General features: G+C 46.0%; 1 protein-coding gene across 5 annotated transcripts in view; it reads left to right on the forward strand.

The window, feature by feature from the left end:
* The window catches only part of prdm1a (PR domain containing 1a, with ZNF domain), a 102,079-nt gene that overhangs the window by 68,306 nt on the left and 10,581 nt on the right, over positions 1-23,192 (forward strand). The window contains exons 1-5 of one of the 5 annotated variants that reach the window (XM_073055840.1): positions 1,757-1,906; positions 4,439-4,759; positions 11,914-12,033; positions 15,593-15,845; positions 19,336-19,407. In XM_073055840.1, the coding sequence (XP_072911941.1) occupies positions 4,580-4,759; positions 11,914-12,033; positions 15,593-15,845; positions 19,336-19,407 (625 nt within the window). In that variant the 5' untranslated portion in view covers positions 1,757-1,906; positions 4,439-4,579. Of the gene's footprint in view, positions 1-1,756; positions 1,907-2,715; positions 3,171-3,365; positions 3,454-4,438; positions 4,760-11,913; positions 12,034-15,592; positions 15,846-19,335; positions 19,408-23,192 lie in introns of those variants that run through there. The other 4 variants (XM_073055837.1, XM_073055839.1, XM_073055838.1 and 1 more) reach the window with 4 other exon arrangements.

Genomic DNA, 23,192 nt, shown 5'->3' on the forward strand with positions numbered 1-23,192 from the left:
CAAGCAGGCCACATCACAGTGCAAGGAAAGTTTGCAAAAGAAATAGAAAAGCTATTTGCATTAGCATTTAGCTATTAGCATTGAGACAGCCAACAAAGTACTCAGCAAGGAATATATATATAGTTTCAGTACGTGATCAAATAAATTGTTGTGTTCTGTCATGATCAGGTGTCCTGTATACATACACCCTTGGAGGTCGATGGGGGAGGATATGGGGTTGCGTGGGGGCAGAGGTGCTGGTGCTATCTCCCTGAATGAGGTTTTGCAGGGTGGGATGTCTGATATTGCTGGATCACAATCTGTCCTATTTTCTTCGGTTCTTGAATAATTCAGTGAGGTCCAGGTGCGACGATGTCACTTGTCAGCTAAGTTGCATCGTCCACTTATTGTGCCCACATGACTGAAACCAGCTAGCTCCGCCTGGCAGAGCTCAGTGTCGCTCCAATCCAAAGCTGGCAACACGTTGGTCAACAGCTGAATCCAGCGGTAGGACCGAAAATCCGATGTAATGCCTAAAGCAAGTGTGTGTGTCAGGTAATGCAGAACTCTGATTCCAGGTGTTATCTTTACTTGTGTATTCTGTCCCACAGTCTCCCCCCCCCATTTAACCTAAGCTCCTTTTGCAGCAGCCTTATCCTTCTCCCCTCTGTCTCAGTGAGCTGGCCATCCATCTCCTCAGCTGCCCGCTACACTCGCCTCGAGCGCAAGAGAGGAGCTTACGGTGATCTTTGCTGTGGTCAGAAATGTGCTGCCTCATAGTCTGGTTCCACATCAGCAAGTGCTGTGATGTCTGCGACAGTAGATGGAAATCAGGCAGCAGCAGCACCTTCTCGTTGCAGTGGTATGAGCCGAGCTGGAAAGCCCATTACCACAGACATCAGCTGAGGGTGTGGGGTTGTCTGGGGCTACTGATCCCTGAGATCAGATGCATTCCAGGAAAAAAGAAACACCATTTAAATGAGATATCCGAAATAGTAACCCCCCCCCCTTTGAAACCCTACCTAAAACGTAGCATTATATTGCCATTTCGAGACACAGTAGTGTAATAACGGATGTGTTGATTGCCCCCAAGAAGCATTGGAAAATCTCTGGTGTTTTAATCTCAAGGAAGCATAGAACGAGCTATTTGGTTTTCTCTGAACTGAAATTTAAATCCTTGACGCATATGAAAGGGTTTTGGTGAATTCCCTTCACATAATCTGAAAGGGTGGTTTTCTGAAACATTTTAGCGAATTCAACTGCAGACTGATTTAAAATACACTCCCCTTTTTACTGCACATGTTTAAAAAGTACCTGACCAACCTATTGTGGAGAGTTTTGTTTTCCTTTCTTGACAAAAAAGAATCAGATTATCTTTTTTTCTCTGTAAACTTCGGTTTCAGAGAGGTTATATCTGTGAGAGAATTTCTCTTGCTCTTTGACGGATTTAGAAAAAGTACATCCGAGCTGCGTAGAAACTACCGTGTGGTTTTTAAGCAGAATCTTGTTCTATTACAACCAGCAACAACAAAAAAACATATCAGCAAATGTTGGCAATGTTAAGTCATCATTTACTGTAGAGCGGTCTGCTTTCCAGGAAGTGACTAGAAGAGATATTGTGAATGATGTTGCAAGGTTGTGTACACGTGTGAGAAATGTAATTATAGAAAAGGAGTCCCTTATTTCCACTCTTCCTCCCCCCCCCCCCATACCACCACCACCAAAGCCTTTTTAAATGCTCATTCCTGCATGCACATAATCTCCCTCAGAGCTGAGAGGCAACGGCTTCTTGCCTCGACAGCTGAAGTCTGTGTGACATCTGTCAGTTGGTGAATGGTGTTGATAGCCATCAAAGGAACCGCTTGCTGGAGGATTTCTCCAGATAGCCATGGCCATGCTCCGAATTTTAACGTGCTGCAGAGAGAGGGTAAAACTGGAAAAAAAAAGGATAATATTCTTGATAAATTGACAATCGATTTTGAATGGCTGCGGGGGGCGCATTTGAAATGTGGGGAGAGAGTGAGGAAGACCGGCTGACATACTGGATCTTTGTGCTGGCCTGGGAGTGTGCGTTATCAGTGCTGTTATTGGGAGGCTGGGGACGTTGAAGGAAATGAAGTATCTGGTTTGTTTTGTGAGGAGGAGGAGGAATGCAGGTCGACATTCCCAATAGTAAACAAATGGGGCACTGTGTCCCTTCATCACAGGATATCCTTCCTCCAGCCCAATGACAGGAGGAAGAGATTGACGCGGGATTCCAGTGCAGTGGATAAAATCACTTCTAACTCTTCACTGCCCCACAGGGGTGTATCTGCAGTGAAATGTTTATCTGATCAGGTTAGCACTCTTACCACTTCTTCCTAACATCTGCTCCCTTCTTAGTTTCCTCTCTTATTAAACAAGCAGCTTATAATGCATTTTCTTGAATATTTAACATTCTGCTTTGGTCTTCGAATAACTTCTTATATTTATACAGTTTTAAGGCAGCTGAGCTGGTGCTGAATGTGTGTTTTAGAATCTGTTTATAACTTGTGTTGCTGCAATTTCACTAGCTTTTCAGCTGTTACGTGGCTGTCTTCCTATTTCCAAATCATTTCTGGTAATTATTGTGAGAGAGGTGTGTTCACTTTGTACTGGCATTTTGTGAGTTAAGACCAGGAAATTGATCAGAAAGAAAAGGACTCGCAGAAGTTTACTTTGGCTGTTTTGAATGTTTCTCGGTCAGGAAAGAAATTGTCCATTTAAAGGAACTTAATCATGTGCCTAGCGGGTGTGTCAATTTATTTATGTTGAAGGGGCATGGGATCTGGAAAAGGAGCCTGTTCAGCTTGAACTGTCTGGCTTGTCTTTTCAAGCACCCGCAGTATAAAGGACCACGAGAAGCAGCCTTTTGCATTAGCATTACTATTGGCTCTACACTGTTGATGTCTGTCCAGGTACAGATCCCGCCCTACAGCTGGCAGGTTTTGACAGGGAGGTTTTGGCATGTGAATCATCAGATTATTAATAGGAAACTTGAAAGAGGGAGGAGAAAGGAAGACTCTCTTTTGGCTTATACTCACCGAAAGTTTCACTGCAACCATCAGCTCTTCAGTATTCACAAGAGGCATGAGCTCAGCACCTGTTAGAAGATCAGTGCAGTGTGATATCTGCAAGTGGGTCTGCATTCCAGCACAAAGCTGACAGTACCTGTGAGTACTACTCCTGTGTATTTAAGCGCAGTTGCCTAATTTCACAATTCACTTTCTGTTCTGGCACTCTCTTTTCCTCCCACATCTCTTAACAATGCCTCCCTATTTCAGCAGTTCTGTTTTCCTGCTTAAGATGCCTGTATCCTTCTCAGGCTCCTTCTTCCTCTCCCTTTCTCTTTCCTACGTTTGAGATAATTATTTGATTGTTTTTCTAAATGTTCTGTGGTTGGTTTTAACACTGCGCTGCAACGGCGACTGTGGAATTTCTCTTTGGGATTTTGAAGTAAATGATGCTTAAAATATTTTACACAGCGCTTGGCTGAGAAAGAAATGCTTATCTGATTATATGAGAGTATAATCTGTTTGTTGAGGGCAGCCTGCCACGCTTCCAGAGCAGGGTTGAGTGGTGGGTCCTGATTTTTTGTGCTGCTCCGCACAGCTTGGCTCGGTGTCCGTGACAACTGGGGCAGGCCTGGCCGGGGTGATGGAGTTGCCAGCAATCCAATCTTACTTCAGAGGATGAGGGAGCGTCACGGCAGCTTATTTCTTGGGATGTTGTTTGCTCCTGAATTGTGCTGGGAAAGTTCAAACTTCCCCATTTGGAAGGAGCAGTCAGTTCCGTTCCTGCCTTGCACTGTTCCATAATTAACCTGCCGACGCAGACATCAGCTCCTTCCTCTTTCCTTTGCTTGTTTGTGACACTTTCTGAAGCGGCTTTTCCATAGCCCACACCCCCAACCCCCTTTCTCCTGCATCCACCCCACCAGCATCTATCTCCGGTCGGCTAGGTGACTGGTCAGGGACCAGCATGCACTTGTAACTGCAGAGAGGGTGAAAAAAAAAGATGCCCTGCACTGCTGCTGGTCACACAGAGGTTGAGGGTTGAGGGAGTTGTGAGTAAACAAAGGGAGAGGGGAGCCGAGGTGCCAGAGACAGGGAGCTGTTCGCGTCAATTGCGTCTGAAGCCTTCCAACTTACTCAAGTTGACTGTCAGCACTGGTTTCAGTGGCTGTGTTTCAGACTGGCGTCCTGGACGTGAGGCGACCGAACATTTTAGTTAGAAGCTGGTTTGATGATTGCTCAAGTATGTTCAGCAACAAAACTGATGGCAAAAGTACCACAGTCTGCTCTATTAGTCACACACTGTCTCAGAGGAAACCACAGAATGTGGACAATTGAATTTAAACAAGTTTTTTTTTCTCTTTCTCTCTCTCTCTCTCTCCTTCCATCCACCCCATCAATCCACCTCACCCTCCACTCCCATCTAGGTTTTCACAGCAAGTAGCTTGCACTGTCACATCTGAAGCCTGAGGACGGAAGGCACAGTGTGTATGTGTGTGTGTGTATGTATGTGTGTGTGCACGTGCATATGTTTGTGAGTGAGTGTGTGTGTGAAAGTGCTTGAAGTGATGAAAATGGACATGGAAGATGTGGATATGACCCAGTGGACCGAGGCCGAGTTTGAGGAGAACTGCACGTACATTGTAAACGACCAGACGTGGGACCCCACCGCTGACGACTGTCTGACCCATGCCCAAGCCACCCTGCCACGGAACCTGAAGTTCAAGTTCGCACATGGCTCTAGCGAGGTAAGGACGCTGACGCTTTTGCCCTCATTGTTTTTTTTCAAACCATTGTTAAAAGTTGGTGTCTTCCCAGTCCCTGTCCCGATGCAGGTAGTTAGCTGATTTCCACAACTGTTATTACCCTGGCTTCAAACTGAAGAAAGGAGCTATCAATGCTTCAAAGAAAAAATGCTCTCAAAAATTTATAGAAATTCATTTAGTGCATATTTTCACACGTATTATGTTGTAAGCTGGAGAAATCAAGCCATTCGGGAGGTTTTCAACTTTTTTTTAAGGATCAGCTCCCGTCTGCTAGAATGCCTGATTAATTTAAAGTGTCACTGCGTTAATTCAGTGATATGTTAACACAATACATTTTTTAAATAGCACGCTTGAGTAGTTTCTGGGTGGCCAGTAAGTGCTTTATCTCATTAATCTATGACAGGCAACTAATGTGTTTTATATGAAACTAATTGGGCAAGATTAGAAATGTTTCTCTAGTCCACCACTTAAAACAGAAAAACAGCATCGACTAGGTACAAATATGTTTCAAAGTTTTCATGGCCTCCTTGAATGTCGTTCTAAAACTTACCTTTGTTGGTTGTAGCAATTCAAAGCAGATAAGTTGTGGATGATGGGGCATAATAACAGTAGCGCTGTTCTATGTGAGTCTATATGCGTAATATAGATAATAGTAGTCCATTATAACATTTGAGAACAGTCTGTGTTTAACAGTTATATTAATTTACATACATTTGATACAATAAACAAAAGTGCACATTTACAAGTGGACCAGTAGGTGGAGTGAGTATGAAATAATAGATTATGTTGTACGCACGAATACATGTGTGTCAATAACAGAACCAAATGCCATTCTAAAAATGGGGGATGCAACTCTCTATTTATGTGGAGAAATCAGAGATATTGGACAATGAGGGAGCACTAAAGAGATTTAGTAGTTTTCTTTTAATTGCAAAGGGAGAATAGGAAGCAGCTACTTTGTCTGATTGGAAAGCACAAGCAAGCACCAGCTTAAAACAGGGTGAGTGGAGGGTCTCGAGTAAGGTTGGAAACAGAATGAGTAGTTGCCGCGGACTCTATCAACTTTTGAAGAAACGTCAGAGTATGTGACGAAGGCAGGGGGATATCGAGTGATAGTTTGCTCTAGCAAGAGCCACTTGGTTTCTTTCTGCCCTTCGAATGGGGTTTTTGCTTGTTATGCTTGCGGAGTGTGGCGGATTCCTTCTGCACATGTCCACATGGTTTCCCACCCCCGTCCCAGAGACGTGCGGGTTGGCCACTGTAAATTGCCCCATCCCAGGGAGAATTGGTGAGGTTATCGGGAGGATTTTAAAAAAGGGATGAAGATGCCGTCGATGGTCAGAGACTCGGTGAGCCGTGCTGTGTCTCTCTGTGACTCTAAATAATCTTCACAATTAATGGCACGTTTCCAGTTGGTCATAGAAAGTTGAACAACATCCTTGATTCCCACAGTTTACTTTAAGTGTCTCTCAGCCCCATCAACACTCGCAGGAAGTGCAGAAGGAGTGGAGACATTAAGCTCTGGTGATTTATCGGAGAAAGCAATGGGTCGGAGCTGCATTGTGCTCGCTGACCACCTCCTTGATCAGTTTACATTCAAAATAGGTAGGGATCATTCCTGAAGTGGGTGGGTGTGAATTGTGGGTTCGATTCTAACCTACTGCACAGCTCATGATTTATTTTTGAAACCACATGCAAAGCGGTTCATTTAAAATGTGATTTTGTTGATTCAGGTTTATCTCCCCTATCGTAAATTTGATTACAATTTGAATCAAATCTTGCGACCATGAGGTCACATCTCTACCAGCTGGGCATCTATGCAACATCTTTCATAAATGCCTTTCTACTACTTTTTTTTCTGATCCTCACAGGAAAGTATAACATAATTCTCCTAAATACAGGATAGAGCATAAGGCTATATGAAATAATCACAAGGGTAGGCTTTCGACCCATCATGCCGAGCTCCACCATCTATAAGGTCAAAGGTGACCGCTTACTTCAGCCCCACATGTAGGAATCTCCCTGCTTCAGATCAATGTACCCAAAATCAACAAATGCTGTGATGGGTGCTTCTGGGGGTTTCTGGCATGTTCAGTTGCCACCTGGTGAAAAATCTTCAACTGTTATTACCTAGCTTGGCTCAGTCTAGGCCGGGGAGGAGTTCCCAAACTGGGGTCCACGGACCCCTTGATAACGTTATTAATCCACAGCATTAAAAAAAAAGGCAGGGTTGCCTCTACTCTAGGCTCAGTGGACTGGATGTTTGATGTAGGACCTGTGCCTGAAAGTAAGTTTGAGAACAAAACGGTTCCATTCAATTTCTAGACTACAATTTTCAATGGATCCAATTCCAAACAGTTTGCTGAACAAGAATGAGGGCTAGGAATAGCTGACAGGATAACTTGGAGTAAAGGAAGCCGCGTGTGAGGTGAAGGGACGTGAGCAAGACGAGTGACTGGGTTATCCTCCACAACCATAGCACCTTCCAAAATGACACTGACTAGCGCTATCTAGAAAGTCACAGAGAGAAGTTCTACCTCACTCTCTTTCCTCACACCGTCCTCAGCATAGGTAAAGATGCCCTCGTATAGTAAAAAATATATCGTGGTTTCTGATCTTTGAGTAACACACATACAAATTTAAAGTGACCTTTTAAACAGTCGGCAATTTTTAAGAAGGCATCACTAGTATGTAAACTGTAATCACCACTTACTTTGCAGACTTCTAATTAATAACTTGGAAGTTGTTCCCTATGTAAATAATTAAAGTAAATTGATTTAATGAAGATGTGGCAGAGCTGTTCTTCTGTTTTTCGTCTGTGAGGCAGACATGTAGAGTGACCTACCCTACTGACAGAGATAGATGTTCCATGCAAGAGTAGTGGGGGTCAGGGTTATTATAAACTACCAAGAGAAATGGCTTCTGCTGTGGAGGGGGGGTGGAGGGGGTGGGTTCGTTTGGGTGATGTGAAGCCTAGAAGTGTTGAAGCTTTCTACCTGTTATCCTCAGCTTGTTTACACACCACAGGCGCCAGGCCTGGCCTATCGAGAGCTGTTTTCATTGGCCTCCGACTTCCTTGCGCAGATTTTTAACACGAGTCCAATGGGGAGCCATTGATCTTAAGCAGACGCCTTTGCCCCTGCTCTGCGCCGTGGGCGCTGCTGTATCTAGGAAAGAAGGGAATGCCGGCGGGATGGAGGAGATGGGAGTGACAGCATCGGTCTGCTAAATCATGAGGAATTAGTGGAAATTGCAGATGAGACTGGCCCATTTTCCATTGGGAAAAGAATTTGAAATTGGTCTCTGGCACCTAGATTTACCCAACCACATAGGTGACAACCTGAGGCTAATCCTGTCTTACAGTGTTACAGAAGAAGGCCGTTTGCCCCACTTAGTGTATACTGGCTTCTGATCAGAACAATCCCTACCTGTAGTCTGGCAGCCCACTCTCTCTCTCTCACATGACCACCATTTCTCCTTGGATCCTCTCTGTAATTAGCCCTCACTAAGGGCAATTTGCAGCGGCCAATGAACCTAACAATCTTTAGTACAGGTTGGCATTCTAGCACCAGGAGAAAACCGGTATGATCAGGGAGAGAAGTGCGGGTTACACAGGCAGCACTTGAAGTCAAGACTGAACTGGGGTTATCACTCCCTTCACACCTTCTCCATCTTCACGTACTGCTGTCTGGAATGGTGGGTTCCACGGCGAAGGGTGTGATGCACGGCAGAAACTGGGGAAGTTACAGAGTCAAAGAAAACATAGCGACAGTCCCTTCGGCCCATTTACTCCATGCCGAACCGCTTACACTGCCTAGTCCCTTCGACCTGCATCCGGGCCTTGGCCCTGCATACCCATCCACGCTTCTCTTTACCGTTGAAATTGAGCTCGCGTGCACCACTCGCGCTGGCAGCTCGTTCCACACTCTCACCACCCTCTGAGTGAAGAAGATTCCCCTCATGGTCCCCTCAAAGCTTTTCACCTTTCACCCTTAACCCATGACCTCTGTAGCCCCACCCAACCTCAGTGGACAAGGTCTGCTTGTACTTGCCCTATCTTTTGCACGTTGTTGGAAACGGGGAGAGGATTAGAAATAGTGTGGGATTAGTGTAAGTCACCACAGGCTAGGTAGCCTGAAGATCGTCTCTTGGTGCATCATGATTCTCTTCGAGGCTTCACTGCTGCCTTGGAGACCAAGGACTGAGTGTCAAGCTCGAGGTCTTGATTCTAAAACACTCTTGGAGATAGGGTGTGTTGGGGGGGGGCAAGATGTTGGGGTACAGTGACAAGCTGCTGCCCCACAGTGCCAGAGGGGAGGAGGGCTGGTTTCAATTCTGACTTTGGACGTTGGCTGTGTGCAAAATTGCACTGTCCCTGTGTGGGCTTACTCCAGACGGGCCAGTTTCCCCCTCCACATTTCGAGGACTTGTGGAATGGTAGGCCCACGGCCTGAGGTAAATTAGTGGGTGGACGGCAGAATCTGGAGCGGCCGACGGTAATGTGAGGGGTTGGAACAGGAATAGTGAGAATGAGAGGGAGCTTGATGGTTGGTGGAGACACAGTGGGCCGGGGGGCTGCCTTCTGCACCGTGGGGCTCTGTGACTCGTGATTCCCTCATGAGAAACAGTCCTCTGAGGGCCACTTCAGTGGACAGCTGGGGGTGATCACTGCGGCCGAATGGTCGGAGAGCGAGGGGGAGCAGCAAGAGTTATCCCGGGCGGCACCGAGTAGGTGGGGGAGAGACCTGTGCCTGAGCAGTTGTGATGGGCGTGTCACGGCCATGACAGAAGCTTCGCTTGTTCTTTTGCATTTAACCAAAAAAAAAGAGGCCCGAACGGCGGGTGCAGAAAACGGCAGCACCAAGTGTAAATTGAATTTATCTCTGTGCAGCCAACTCCAGGCAGGGTTTCAGATTCAGTTTCTGAAGTGATTTTTAGAATTTGTCTTTCCCTCAACTATCTCTTGCATGGACAGGTGTCGTGCAGAAAAAAAAAATTCCCTGCACGGAGATGTGGCAAAGTTGAGGCCAAAACTGTTCAGTTCAGGAGTCTCACAATTACTTTGCTGTCAACTCTCGGGGGGTGGGGGGTGGGGTGGTGACTGGGTATAGAAGTCCCTGGTGTCGTGACAGGATTAGTTCACGTGATTTTTTTTGCAAAGGAGGAAGGCTGACTCAGCACATTGAGCAGGGCTGAGTCTTGGCATCAGGACAGGCAGTGATAAGGGTCACGCACAGAGCCACGGGCGAGAACCCACAACCTGGAAGTAAAACTCCAGCTGATTGGCTAATTTCGGTCACACTGAAGCCTGAGAAAGCCACTGGCGTGATGTCACAAAGCTTGGAGCTGAAAAACCCTGTCATAATGTAAGAACTCTGGAGGTGAGGAGAGGCTGCAGGTTGTGTGTCCTCCGCACTCCCGGACCATGCCATTATGACCCTGAGCATGTGCCACTGTTTACACTGGCAACTGAGGGGGGGGGGGGGGGTGGGTCAGACCAGCCTAGCCTCTGCTTAAATCTAATCAGCAAGTGTAACTGCAACAGGGCTCGTGCCTGGAGCAGAAATGATTGCCCTCCCCATTGTCCCACTCATTTGAGTCGGTGGTGTGTTCCTCCAGGCAGAGCAGTGTGGTTTCTGGTTCCACGAGAGGCCAACGAGGTGCTTCTGTTTTTGGACAATGAATACACCTCTTAGAATTCAGGATCTTCAGCCCGAGAGCCTGCAGGAGGGCCCCTGCTCCCAAAGCCCCACCTTGCCTCCTCTTTATGAGAGTACAGCCCCAAGCTAATTCCAGGCCCCTGCGCAAAAAGATTGCATTTCACTGCGTTCAGAGTGCTATTTTAAACACAGATTTATATAATACCCACATTAACATGTGTACAAGGCATTTGGATTGTGTTCAACACCATACCGTGCCTCTGAGCGTCCAGCACGGTGCGTTATACAACAGGGTGAAATCCTGGCGTGGCGGGAGGGTGGAAGGTGGGTGGAGTTTATGCTTCGGTAACGTGAAATGGAGTCTAGTGCGTTTTCACTTCTTCATTCATGCGCGAGGAATTTTAGCTTTGTGTGTGTGTGTTTTGGGGTGGGAATCTGGAGGGCATGGTTCTTGATGCTGGGTTTGTCTACACAGAAGGCAGCAGGTGTTTGGATAACTTGAGGACTTGGTGCCTGCAAGAAAACCAGTCCAAGTCTGCGTCAGTTTGATGAATAATTTTTTAAAAAAAAGTCAACTTCCTGCTGATAGCAAACTGTTGTGAAACCAAGTTTCCTCCCATGTAGTAGCCACAGATGAACTAATATGCCAGGAACAGGAAAATCTACTCCAAGATTTTCCTAGTATGTCTTTTACTTGGGGCCATTGTAAACAAGCACAGTTTGAGGGTCACAACACCAGTCCTTACTACGTCATATCAAGACTTCCTGATTGGAATGATTACCAATAACAGCATTTACTCTTGCGTCTTTTCAATGGTTTCTGCTCAGCTGGGTTTGACTTTCTCTTCATCTCCCCAATATCCCCACTTTCAGTTATGTGATTAAGTGGCCCCTCAGTCTGAGTATTACAGTAAAACTATCGAAGCAGGCCTGAGAGTGAGAGACAGACGCTCGCGATCAGATCTTTTCTCTTTGAAGTTTCGTGGGTGACCCTCTGCTCTCATCGTCCGGGATCGACAGGCCCAAAGATGAGCTGAAAGCCCTTGCCAGAGGCAGGAGTGGACAGGGTATCATGGCTTATCTTGTAAAGACTGGAATGATAAAAGGAAGATGAGCTTCCTGCCGTGGCAAAATATTTTCCAGTCAGTAAATGCTTTTGGTTATTACTCACAGTCTGTACTGGCAGTGATGGAGAAACCTTGCCAGGTGCCCCAGAGCTAGCTGGAGCAGACTGACGACTGGCAGGCCATAACTACGAGTTTTGTTGCTAAGTCTTTCAGGAATGTTTTAAAAAAATAAATAAATGAATATTACATTATTATGGCACACGTGTGTTGCAGAGGTCTACGCCCGGATCTGATTCTAAAATGGTAACTATGGGATGTCAGATATAATCTGACAGAAAACAGCATAAAACAAAGTCATGCTTTGTGCATTTTAATTAAGACAGTGTTCTTCTGCGCATTGTATCCACAGGTGATCGGAGTTTTGAGCGCAGAATACATCCCAAAAGGGACACGATTTGGGCCACTTGTGGGCGAAATCTATACCAGTGAAACAGTCCCGAAGAATGCAAACAGAAAATACTTCTGGAGGGTGAGTTGGAAAATAAAGACTCTGTTGATGCAATTGTAAGTTCACCAAATGAATAGATTGAAAAGGTTTGTCATTTCCTGTTTTAGATCTGTGTGTGTGTGTGTGTGTGTGTCTTTATCAATGAGGTTCCTGTGAAGTCCCATATATGTACATAGAAAATGAGCTGAGTAAGTGTCTCAGTCTCAGAAGTTAGGAATGCTGAGGGTGAAATTTAGTTGAAAGTGAGCTAATTTCAATATTCTTGGCGCCGGAGGACAACACTACCTAGAAATAAATTATTGAGTTCTTGCTTGGACGCATGTAAAATGTCTATTTTCACCAGGAACTAATTGGAACCAGTTCATGCAAATCTCCTGGCTTTTATTCTCCGTGCTTGTCCCTCCCTCCCAACTTCCAAGAGGTTGGGTGACTCATGAGAAGGCCAATAAAGATGTAAAGTCTCTCCAGTTTCTCCTCAGTTTTTTTTTTAATGAGGGTATGATTATAGCATCTGTTTCACCAGGATCCCGGAGGAAGTCATCCTACTGACTTCAGACGTGTGTGACCAGAGGCCGTGGTAGATTCACTCTGTGCCCTCCTTCTCTGCTCCCTCCGACCATGAGAAAAGTGTGACAACCAGATATACATTTCCCAGACGACGTGCTCCGCCCTACTGGCTGCAAAGGATAGATTCTCGAGTGCCCAAGCTCTTAGCCTCCAAGTTTGCTCCAACATAAAATTCCCGATATGAGTTTTAGTGGCTGTCTTCCTCCATTCCCCGTATAACCCCTTGATGTTTATTATTGCCCTCTTTATTTCTTTCTGGTCCCGGCACAGCCGCAGTCCATCTTCTGCCTGTTGTCCTGCAAGTGGCATTGGGCATGGGCACGGGCAGACATTTATTTTTTCACCAAGAAGTGAAAACAGAGCCTCCAATAATTGGATAGTCGCTCTTTCTGAACAGACTTCTGAACCGGGGAGGTGGGTTCATTCTTAAGCTTACTAACCTGAGATTAATATAGTGATGTTACCCCAGTCTAACGAACCACGAGTACTTTTTAACCCATTGGCCTCAAGCATTAGGAGTATCACAACAGCTGCAAGCCCAACAGTGAATGAATGAAGTTCTTTCTCCATCTGGGAATTGTTGACAGATTAATTGTTTTCCTTGTTGGAACTGGGAAACCCCACTTTTGCAATAACCATAACTGACTAAAGAAAAAGACAACTTCCATGTAAAAACATCTGAGCTTTATTTATTTCCAGCTCCTTCCCCTCCTCCAGTAAATCACAACCTGTTACGAGCACCAGTTCGTTTCATCCAGTACGCCCCTGGCATAAGATTCAGTGGAGTTTAGGCAGTTATATGGCAAGCATTAGAGCATGTAGCAGGAAAGATTTAATTGTAACCCTGTCTAAAAGCTACTGAGATGGAGTACCTTGATAGTCACAGACAGTCACCGAACATAAGGAAGCCATTCAACTCGTGTCACATGCAAAAGTTCGTCATCCTGCCTTTCTGCCGGCAATGGTTCATCCTGGTACATTGGGAATGTGGTGACAGTTTCTGCCTCTATCGCGAGCACTGCATTCAGGACTACCACCATTTATCAGTTGAAACTTTCCCTCTGATCCTTCTATGAAACAGCTTCAGTCAGTGCTCTCTAGTTATTGGCCCGACGCAGTAGCGCAGCGGTTAGAACAATGCCTTGCAGTACCAGCGACCCGGGTTCAATTCCCACCGCTGCCTGTAAGGAGTTGACACCTTCTCCCTGTGACCGCGTGGGTTTCCTCCGGGTGCTCTGGTTTCCTCCCACAGTCCGAGGGCGTGCGAGTTGGTAGGCTAATTGGTCATTGTGAATTGTCCCATGATTAAGGTGGGTTGGGATGCTGGGTGCCACGGCTTGAAGATCTGGAAGTGTTATTCCGTGCAGTATCTCAAAATGTCAGAGGTTTCGAACAAACCAATAGAAAGCACTTCATTTCACACAAAGCTATGAGGTGTGTAGGATACGTCCAGAATTAGTAAATGGGTCAAACAATTTGTTTCCATTTTAATGTCTTCATACTTCCCATTAAGTAATGGGTTGGGGTGGGTGTGGTTCTGGCATGAGAGTTTCTAGGATTTATTAGTCAGCTTTCAATGTAATGATACTGCCTTGACTTGAGGTAAATTTGAGGGGATGACAGAAGCCTCCAGGTTTTGATCGAGTTCAGCAGAGTCACACTGTTGATAAATGATTACAACAAAGAATAGTTGTTACTCTTTTCAAAGACATACATTATAAAGGTAGTATGAGACCGTATTGTGTGACTTAAGCAAAGTCAACAGTTGAGGTTCATTCAAGCTGCTTAGATTATAGCTTCGGTTCAGTTATGACTTTTTTATATTTAGTCATTTATAACCTGAGGTTTGGCCTTAATTCTAAAATAGCAATACGTGTGACTCTGTGTTGGCCAGAATTGCAAAATACATTACAGATTACCAGAAAAAAGTTCAGTCAGAAGATGTCAGTGGGATTTTATTTTTTCTCTCTCTATCTCCTTCCTGCGTCACCACGCTGTGGAAATGAGGCTTCAGATACAGAGACGCCGACGACATCGGAGCCTATGTCTCAATTACATTTCTGAAAAACTGACAGTGAGCAGTTCAGTGGAAAATTGTGTAGAGATTAACCAATTTCAAACACACCTAACATTTGAGAAAGCTGCTCACACCAAACAAAACCTCGAAAAGCTGTTTGTTCACAAAACACTCCGCACTCCTCTTGCTGTTCCAGTTTCTCATAACGAGCTCACGCCACGGTGTAAGACGGGTCGCACGGAGGAACCCACACTCGGTACTGCTGAATTCACCCCCTCCGCCACCACCACCCCACCCCCCCATCCTGACAGGAAGCACCATGTGTTTAGAATAAAGATAAACTTGAATAAGTGAGAGGGATACAGTTTGCAGTGGTGAAGCTCGGTGTAATCACAGTGTGCAAACGCGTGCTGCTAAGGTCAAGACTTTGATCCGATTCCAAACAGCTGCTGACCTTGTCGTGGTAGGTGATCCGCTGCGGCCCGTCCCCCTCTGGGTCGGTCACTGGAGCTCAGCTCTAAAGGCAAGTGCTCTGCACCAGCGTTTTTGCAGAGTAGTAGGACTTGGGGAGGGGGCGGCAGGAAAACAGAGGCTACAGATTCAGTTTGAGTAGCCTTTGACGTCAGGCCCCTAAGTGACTCAACACAGAGCGAACATTTAAAGGCAGAGCTCGAAACGGAGCAGTGATTATTGCATCCACCTGTCTGAGCCAGTTCCCCACCCCATGCCTGTTAGCGTAGTGTTGGTTGAGTGACAGATGGAAGAGTGCAGAGCTTCAAATCTTAGTTTTATGAATACGCCACAGCTGGAGTGAAGAGATGGAGAAGGTAACTGTCCTGTAGACGAGGTGGGATCCACTCGGGCTCCAAGGGCTCGCTTGTTTCAACCGAGCACGCGGGAAGAGTCACAGGTTCGGAAAGTTTGAGTTTTGCGCATTTAACTGTGATGTCTCTCTCTCACTCTCTCTCTCTCTCTCTTCCTCCGCGTCCGCCGCAGGTGTACTCAAACGGTGATCTGCATCACTTTGTCGACGGCTTCGACGAGAGCAAAAGTAACTGGATGCGATACGTGAATCCGACGCGCTCGAAGCAAGAGCAGTGCCTAGCGGCCTGTCAGAACGGCATGGACATCTACTTCTACACAGTGAAGCCCATCCTGGCTAACGAAGAGCTGCTGGTGTGGTACAGCAGCGAGTTTGCAGAGCGACTTCACTACCCAGGCTCCGATGATCTGATGATGATTAAGCTAAGTAAGTGCACTGAGTTGAGCCCCACAGTGAAGGGTGCTTTTGAGTGGGATTTCTTTGTCCGCACGGTCACTGCAATGTCCGCAGCACATCCCCACCACAAGCATTAGGGAAACGCTCGGCACTGCGGCATGAGCAGTGAGGTCTGTAGGAGCTCGCGGAGGTAGGGCAGGGTAGGAGAAGTGATTAAAAAGAGGGACGATGCGAAAGCAGGAGCTACAGCGGCTCAGCAAACATGGCGAAGCAGGATATTTGAGGCACCTTGGAATTACAGGTTTGCGGGCAGTTAGAACAGAACGCATTGGAATAGTTGAGCATAGAGGTCAGTGAGGCTTGGATAGCTTTGGAGTAGGAGCTAATTATTCTATCACCTCTACAGTGGTGAACCTGTGAAATTCGTTGCCGCGGGCAGCCGGGAGCCCAAGTCTTTATTTAAGGCAGAGGATAATACAGTGGATTCTTGATTGGTCAGGGTGTGAGGGATTATGGGAGAAATCAGGTGATTAGGGCTGAGAGGGAAAATGGAACAGGCATGAAATGGTGGAGTGGACTCGATGGGCCAAATGGCCTAATTCTGTTCCTATGTATCGTCTTCCAAGTTGATGTTAGGAGACGCTTTGGGCCGAGGCCCTTCTCAGCCGAAAACGTTTGACAGCCTGTTCCCCTCCATCGATGCTGCCTGGCCTGCCGAGTTCCCCCAGCATCTTGTGTGTGTTGCTGAAGATTTCCAGCATCTGCAGAATCTATTGTGTTAATATCAGGAGAGTCGGTTCTCTTTATACAAAGCACAGGCAGGTCCTTTTGTATTTGTGACCCTTTGTGTAGAAAGGGTATTTTGACGTTTGTTTTCCAAGTCCAAGCCAAATGCAGGCGGGCCTGTCTGTCCCCAGCAGTTCTCACTACATAACAGTGGTAAAGCTGCTACAATTAATACAGGCACCAGCACCTAGCACAGTAAACTGGAAGCTAAGTTCCCACAGGGGCCTGCTGTGATCTTCTTAAATCTGTTTTTTTAAAAAAATGGAATATTACCAATAAAAGAACAAACAGGAAGGCTGCCGGGTTTTTAGTGATATCCCTCAGGAAAGAGAAACTATTATTATTCCAGCTCCACACAGCAGGACTGAACCTTTAATGGCTGCATAATAAAAAGAGCCAGGTAATATATGCTCTCCTGTGATGTGACTGTCTTCCTGAGGAAAAAAATTGCTGAAAAAATGCAGTGCTTATACAGTTGTGTTGTAAAGTACTCCTCACCTCCACTCTCAGGAGAGCCTTTGGCTAGTGAAATATGTTGCAGTTCGTTTTTCTTTGTTTAAAAGTTCCCAGGCTGCTGCTTTCCTCCATAAAGTAGTGTCCGTTGCGGGAATTATGGTCCCTCAAATACCCGTAATATCTTAATGCCCCCACCCCCCCCTCAGGGTAGCCTCTCTCAATGTGTACGCTCTAGGTATGTGTAAATAACGACTGGAGATTATTCCAGCAGAGTGGGTATCTTATTCAAGTCTGCTTCTGCCCAAGCCAAAGATTCTAGATATTTAAAAATGACAGGGATTTTCTCATTCCCTCTCCTGCCCAGCCCAGCCTTGTTCACTTCGCTGTCTTTATCCCGTATTCCCAAGCAGAGTATTTTCGCGTGTGGCTGGGAGCTCCAAATCTCACCAGGAATAGCTGGCAACTCGTCAGGCACAGCCCCAGGTCCGGGGACCTGAGGGCGGACTGCCACTTTGCCCCGGCGGCGCCCCCCCGCCCGCAGCCCCAGTGCCGCGTGCGTCCGCCCAGTACCCCGCCAGTTGGGATCTGCTGGCAGCGGGGGGCCCCAGGGTCACGTAGTGCCTTTAGCAAGGGAGCTTCAGCATGCGGTCTGATGAGAGAGTCCCCCATGTACCTCCAAGCCACTCAACACCCACCCCCCCCACAAAGGTTTGAGAGCAAATAGCCCGCAGCTTGAAATGGTGTGAGGCAGCGTATGCCAAAAGCACATCGTCATAATGGAGTCTCGTCCATTCAAGTAATGATTGCATGTGCAGCTTCCTGTAAAAGGCTGAATTATTTGCATTTGGTCTTTTTTTTTCCTTTTGAGCGAAGGCATGACGCATCTGAATATATCAGAATCGGGTTTATCTTCTCCGGCAGCAGCAGTTCCATGCAATACGTGATATAGAAGAAACATAAAAGTAAATAAATATGTAAAATTACAGTATATGTATAATGAACAGATTAAAAATCATGCAAAAACAGAAATAATATATATTTAAAAAGTGAGGTAGAGTTTACGGGTTTTATGTCCATTTAAGAATCGGATGGCAGAGGGGAAGAAGCTGTTCCTGAATCGCTGAGTGTGTGCCTTCAGGCTTCTGTACCTCCTACCTGATGGTAACAGTGAGAAAAGGACATGTCCTGGGTGCTGGAGGTCCTTAATAATGGATGCTGCTTTTCTGAGACACTGCTCCCTGAAGATGTCGTGGGTATCACATGGGAGGGCGTAGGGATTCTTTTGTACACTAGCACAATCATAGTCCACCCTGATGACGAGGTTAAGGTAAAAAGTAATCCAAGGAAAGATTAGCTTCAGAAGGTATCTGGAAATGGTTGCAGAGTGATATTATTGAGAGTTTACAATCTGTCACTTCATGATTCCTGTTCAGTTTGTGCTGAGGTGAGATTATTCACTGAGGGGAGTGGATGCTGCCCAACAATAGATCTGTCAGAGGCAAGCAGGAGCTGCAGTCTCTTTCCCCTCCACCCTCATTCCTCCCAGTCACTCATTCCTGCCAATCGTTCCCACCTTTTAATTTTTTTTAAAAATTGAGTTACTGCGTGGAATAGGCCCTTCCTGCCCTTCGAGCCATGCCGCTGAGCGATCCCTTGATTCAATCCTAGCCATATCATGGGGGAAATTTACAATGAGCAACTAACCTACCGACTGGGATATCTTTGGACTGTGGGAGGAAACCGGGACACTCATACCGGGAAACCCATACGGGGAGAGGGGCAGTTGTGGGAAATGAGCCTGGGTGCCTGTACTGTAAAACATTGTGCCACCTCACCTTCTCCACTCTCCTATCCCTCCCCATCCAACCGTTCCTTCCCTCTGCCCTCCTTTTGCTTCCTACTCCCTTCATGCTTCCCTTCCCGTCTGTCCACACAGCAATGGATGCAACCCTAATGCATGCAATCATTTGTCCTGGCTGAGATCTCACCACACCATAGAGTCCCAAGGTCTCGCTCGTTCTTTTGGACCTCACCTTCCAAGGGTTGTTTTAGGTTGCTGTGACCTTAAGATATGGAGTCTGTTTTCCATGGCAACATTCCAACCAATGGGAGCCTTTGGTTGATGGGGGGCATAGTTTCAAGCACCATATGTAGCAATTATTAAATTCACAAAATGGGATATTATAATTTTATAATTTATAAGCTCTAGACTATGTGTGGCGGTAGATACTGCTTTTCCGAAAGCTTACTCCAAATCCTTTTTATTCCTCAACTCCAGAGTGCATCAACCTACCTAAGATCGAGGAACTGCAGGGGAAATGGCAGCCCGGCCCAGGAGACCGACACAACAGTAAGGGAGAATCATTAATGGAGACAGAAATTGCTGCCCCTTTAAGAACCTTGAGGAATATTCTCTTACTGCGTTCCACTCAATAAGTACTCTGTTTTTTGAGAGTCACAAGAGATTCTGCAGATGCTGGAAATCTGCATCAACAGGCACAAAATGCCCGAGGAAATCAGTGAGTTGGGTAGCGCCCATGGAGGGGAATGAATGGTCTGTTGAAAACATTGACTATTCATTTTCCTCCATGGATGCCACCTTTCCCACTGAGTTCCTCCAGCATTTTCTGAGTCATTGCTCTGGATTTCCAGCATCTGCAGAATCTCTTGTGTTTTTAAACTACGTCCATTTGTACGAAATTCTCCAATTAGTGGAAACATCTAACACCTACCCTTTCAGGCTAGTTTGAGATCTTGTATATTTGAATAAGATCACTGCTCATTCTAACACCGATGAGCTTCTTAAAGGGTTCTCCAATTTCAACCAATAGGAGAACAGCTTGCATTTATCAATAGGATATAGGAAATAACTGAAATAATGTAACAGAAGGCAGGAGAAAATAGCTGAAATAAAACTGATCCTGAGCTAAACTATGAGAACTTGGCTTAAGATGGTGGACAGTCTTGCGTCTAAGATCAAGAGGAGGTGGAAATGTTTTAGCTGGAATTTTATTGGTGAGGATGTTTCAGTTGACTGATCAATCACCATTAATGCAAAAGAAGAGAATTAACAATGGACCAAAGAGAGGGTGAGATCTGTTGGCCAAAGCAGCTGGGAAGAAATTGTGGAAGGAGGAGGATATTTTGTTTTTCTGTTGACGTACTGAGATACAGCACGGAATAGATTCTTCCAGCCCTTTGAGCCTCGTTGCTCAGCAACCCCCCCCCGATTTAACCCAAACCTAATCCAGGTACAATTTACAATGAACAATTAACGTAACACCTGTACGTCTTTGGACTGTGGCAGGAAACTGGAGCACCCGAAGAAAATCCACATGCCTTATAGGCAGCGGTGGGAATTGAACCTGGGTCACTGGTACTGTAAAGCGTTGTGCTAACCACTACACTACCGTGCCGCCCGATCTATTTTCTATTCTATTGATCTATTTTCAGAGAGTAATGGTTGGATGCAGAACCATTTCATTAAATGCTTATTTATTGTAAACTATTTGTTAAACCCATCCAGAAGATTGCAATGTGTATCGGTGAGTTGCTTTATAAATACCACCTCATGCTCAAAGCACTTTAAAGCACTATGATTGTCAATATAAGAAATAGGAAGTCTTTCAAGTGTTTTTTAATCTGAAAGCGTTGATCCGGTTTTTAATCGAAGAGCAACCTCCCAGTCTGTAAGTAACCACGTCTGGGAGGTTTTTAGTTTTACGAGAGTTTGGTGCCTTTTTTTATTTTCGGAACATTGTCCGATTTTAGTTCTCCACTTCATTGCCCCTTTCAGTAAAAGCTGGTTGTTATAGATTGATTAGCGAGAGTTGTAACTTTGCTTTTTTGAGGATAAATAAACAAACTGAGTTAAGGAAGCTATTTTAAAAGCTTAGAACATTTAAGTCACATTCACAACCTGGTGATTACCAGGTCTTAGCACAAAAGTTCAAATGCACTCTAATTAATTGAAATTATTTCCCTTTATTTGGAATATTATCTACTGCGCTGGGAGTTTCTAAATCTGTTTAAGCCAGCAACTAATTCCAGTATCGCTAACTGATTTGTTCTAAAGAATACAAGAGTCTGTCAAGGTGCAGATCAGTCCCAATCTGGCCACCTGTAAAGTGGAAATTATTGGTAAACTAGAGAATAAAAGCTGAACATAAACAGAAGCGACTTTTCTTCTCAGCGCAGCAACTGCTAGACATGTTGCCTGAAGTTGTGGTTGCGAGGAAAAGAGGGAAACACAATACGGAGTGAAATCTGTCTCTGTTCATTGCTTTAAGAGGAAGGGAGAGCGTTGGCTGCCAAATATTTCCCTATTATTCACACCTCAGCATTCAGTCCCATTGAAATCAGTGGGACCAGATGTGCGGAACAGAAATACAATGGCTATGTTAACACTAATAAGGGATTTTGAAGGTAGCCCATTGGAGAGACGTTAGTAATGTTCGATTCTTCCACCCCCCCACCATGTACTCACACCCCTGCCAAGCAAGGCTTCTGATTTTGCGCTCACTTTGCCAGGAAATGTGAGAGATTGGTCAACGTCTTGCGGGCTAGTTCTGACTGAGAGCAACACGCCATAGTTTCTAAAAGTGAGACTTTGGAAGTACTTATTTATTGAGATACAGGCCCTTCTGGCTCTCAGAGCTACGCCAACCGGCAGACGACGATTTAACCCAGTTTGGGAGTCAATTATGTGATAATAGCACTTTTCAATGCAGCTCTTGCAGCTGGCTGGGTTGGAGGGTCATCTATCAGGAGTGTAAAAACCCTTGAGAGACCCAGTTTTTAACTAGAGAAAGCAGGATTGCAGATGTCCCGTGAACTTGCCCTTTTATTACTGCACCACGCAGTGGTTGCTAGTCAAGCTGGAGTAATCTGCTCGTCTGGCATCTTGTCTCCTGTGGTTGCCGAAGTTCAGACTATCTGCTTTTTAACTCTCTTCAGAACTAAGTGTGGGGCCCACCCCAGCGTTCCTTAATTTAATATCAAAAGTGATTCAGCAGACTTAAGAGATACGGTGCAATGTGGGCACAGTCCTGCTTCCCTTGGCGAGAGGCATTCCACCCTGACGCGCATTGTATCTTTCAAGCCAGATGGTATTTCCCGTAGATGCCGTGATCTTTAATGTGTGCGCTTGTCTTGCACTGCTGTCTGCCTGCCTCCTCCTCTGAGAAGACAATAAAGGAGTGTGGAGTGATTTGTGGGGGGGGGGGGTCGGTGTCTCCGAATAGAGATAAGTAGGAGAGGGAAATAGGAGCTTTGAGGTGGATGGGGAGGGGAACGTGGAGAATGGGACTTTGAAATGGCTCGTGGAGGGCCTTTTGGAGACTTGGAACAGAAATGGAAAGGGGAGAGCCGTGGGGAATATTGGATTTGGAATGGGAGGGGGATAAGGAAGAGGTGATGTGGAGTGTGCGACTTCCGAGTGGACAGGAGGGGGGAGGGTGAGTGTGAGGCTCGGCAGTGGGCAGAGTGAGTGAACACAAGTAGACGTGGGGGGGGGAAGCGTGGGCCTTTTCAAGATGGGGAGGGGAGATTGTGTGAACTCAAGTAGACATGGGAGGGGGGAGAGTGAGTCTTTTCAGTGAATAGGGAGGGAAGATTCGGTGAACTCAAGCAGACGTGGGGGGGGAAGCGTGGGCCTTTTCAAGATGGGGAGGGGAGATTGTGTGAACTCAAGTAGACGTGGGAGAGGGGGACCTTTTCAGGATAGGGAGGGGAGGCTGGAGTGTGGGTCTCTGAATGGATCTGACAGAGGCAGAGACTAGGAGTGTGAGGTGAGAGTTTGGAGCAGCTGAACCACAGTGATCGTGGGTGATGTGTTCAGAATGATCCTCCCAAAAGGCTTTGCTTGGTTAGAAATGATGATGTGAAATGGAAGACTCACTTAGAATACCCACTGCCAGTTCAATGGTTGCTCTCAGGGGCTGCAAGCTGCTATTCCAAGGCAGCATTTATCTAGCAATAGTACTGTTGTGATTCTCTGCCTCCTCTTTGAAGGAGCAAGTAGAGACTTTTAACTCTTCACGGTGTTTATCAAATCCTCACTTAATTGAACTGCCTGTTGAAACGAAGTCCTGCACTTTGTACGGACATTGGCGCCAACTTGCGTGCCGCTTCAGC

Source organism: Hemitrygon akajei, chromosome 9, assembly GCF_048418815.1.
Source record: "Hemitrygon akajei chromosome 9, sHemAka1.3, whole genome shotgun sequence".
Lineage (NCBI taxonomy): Eukaryota > Metazoa > Chordata > Chondrichthyes > Myliobatiformes > Dasyatidae > Hemitrygon > Hemitrygon akajei.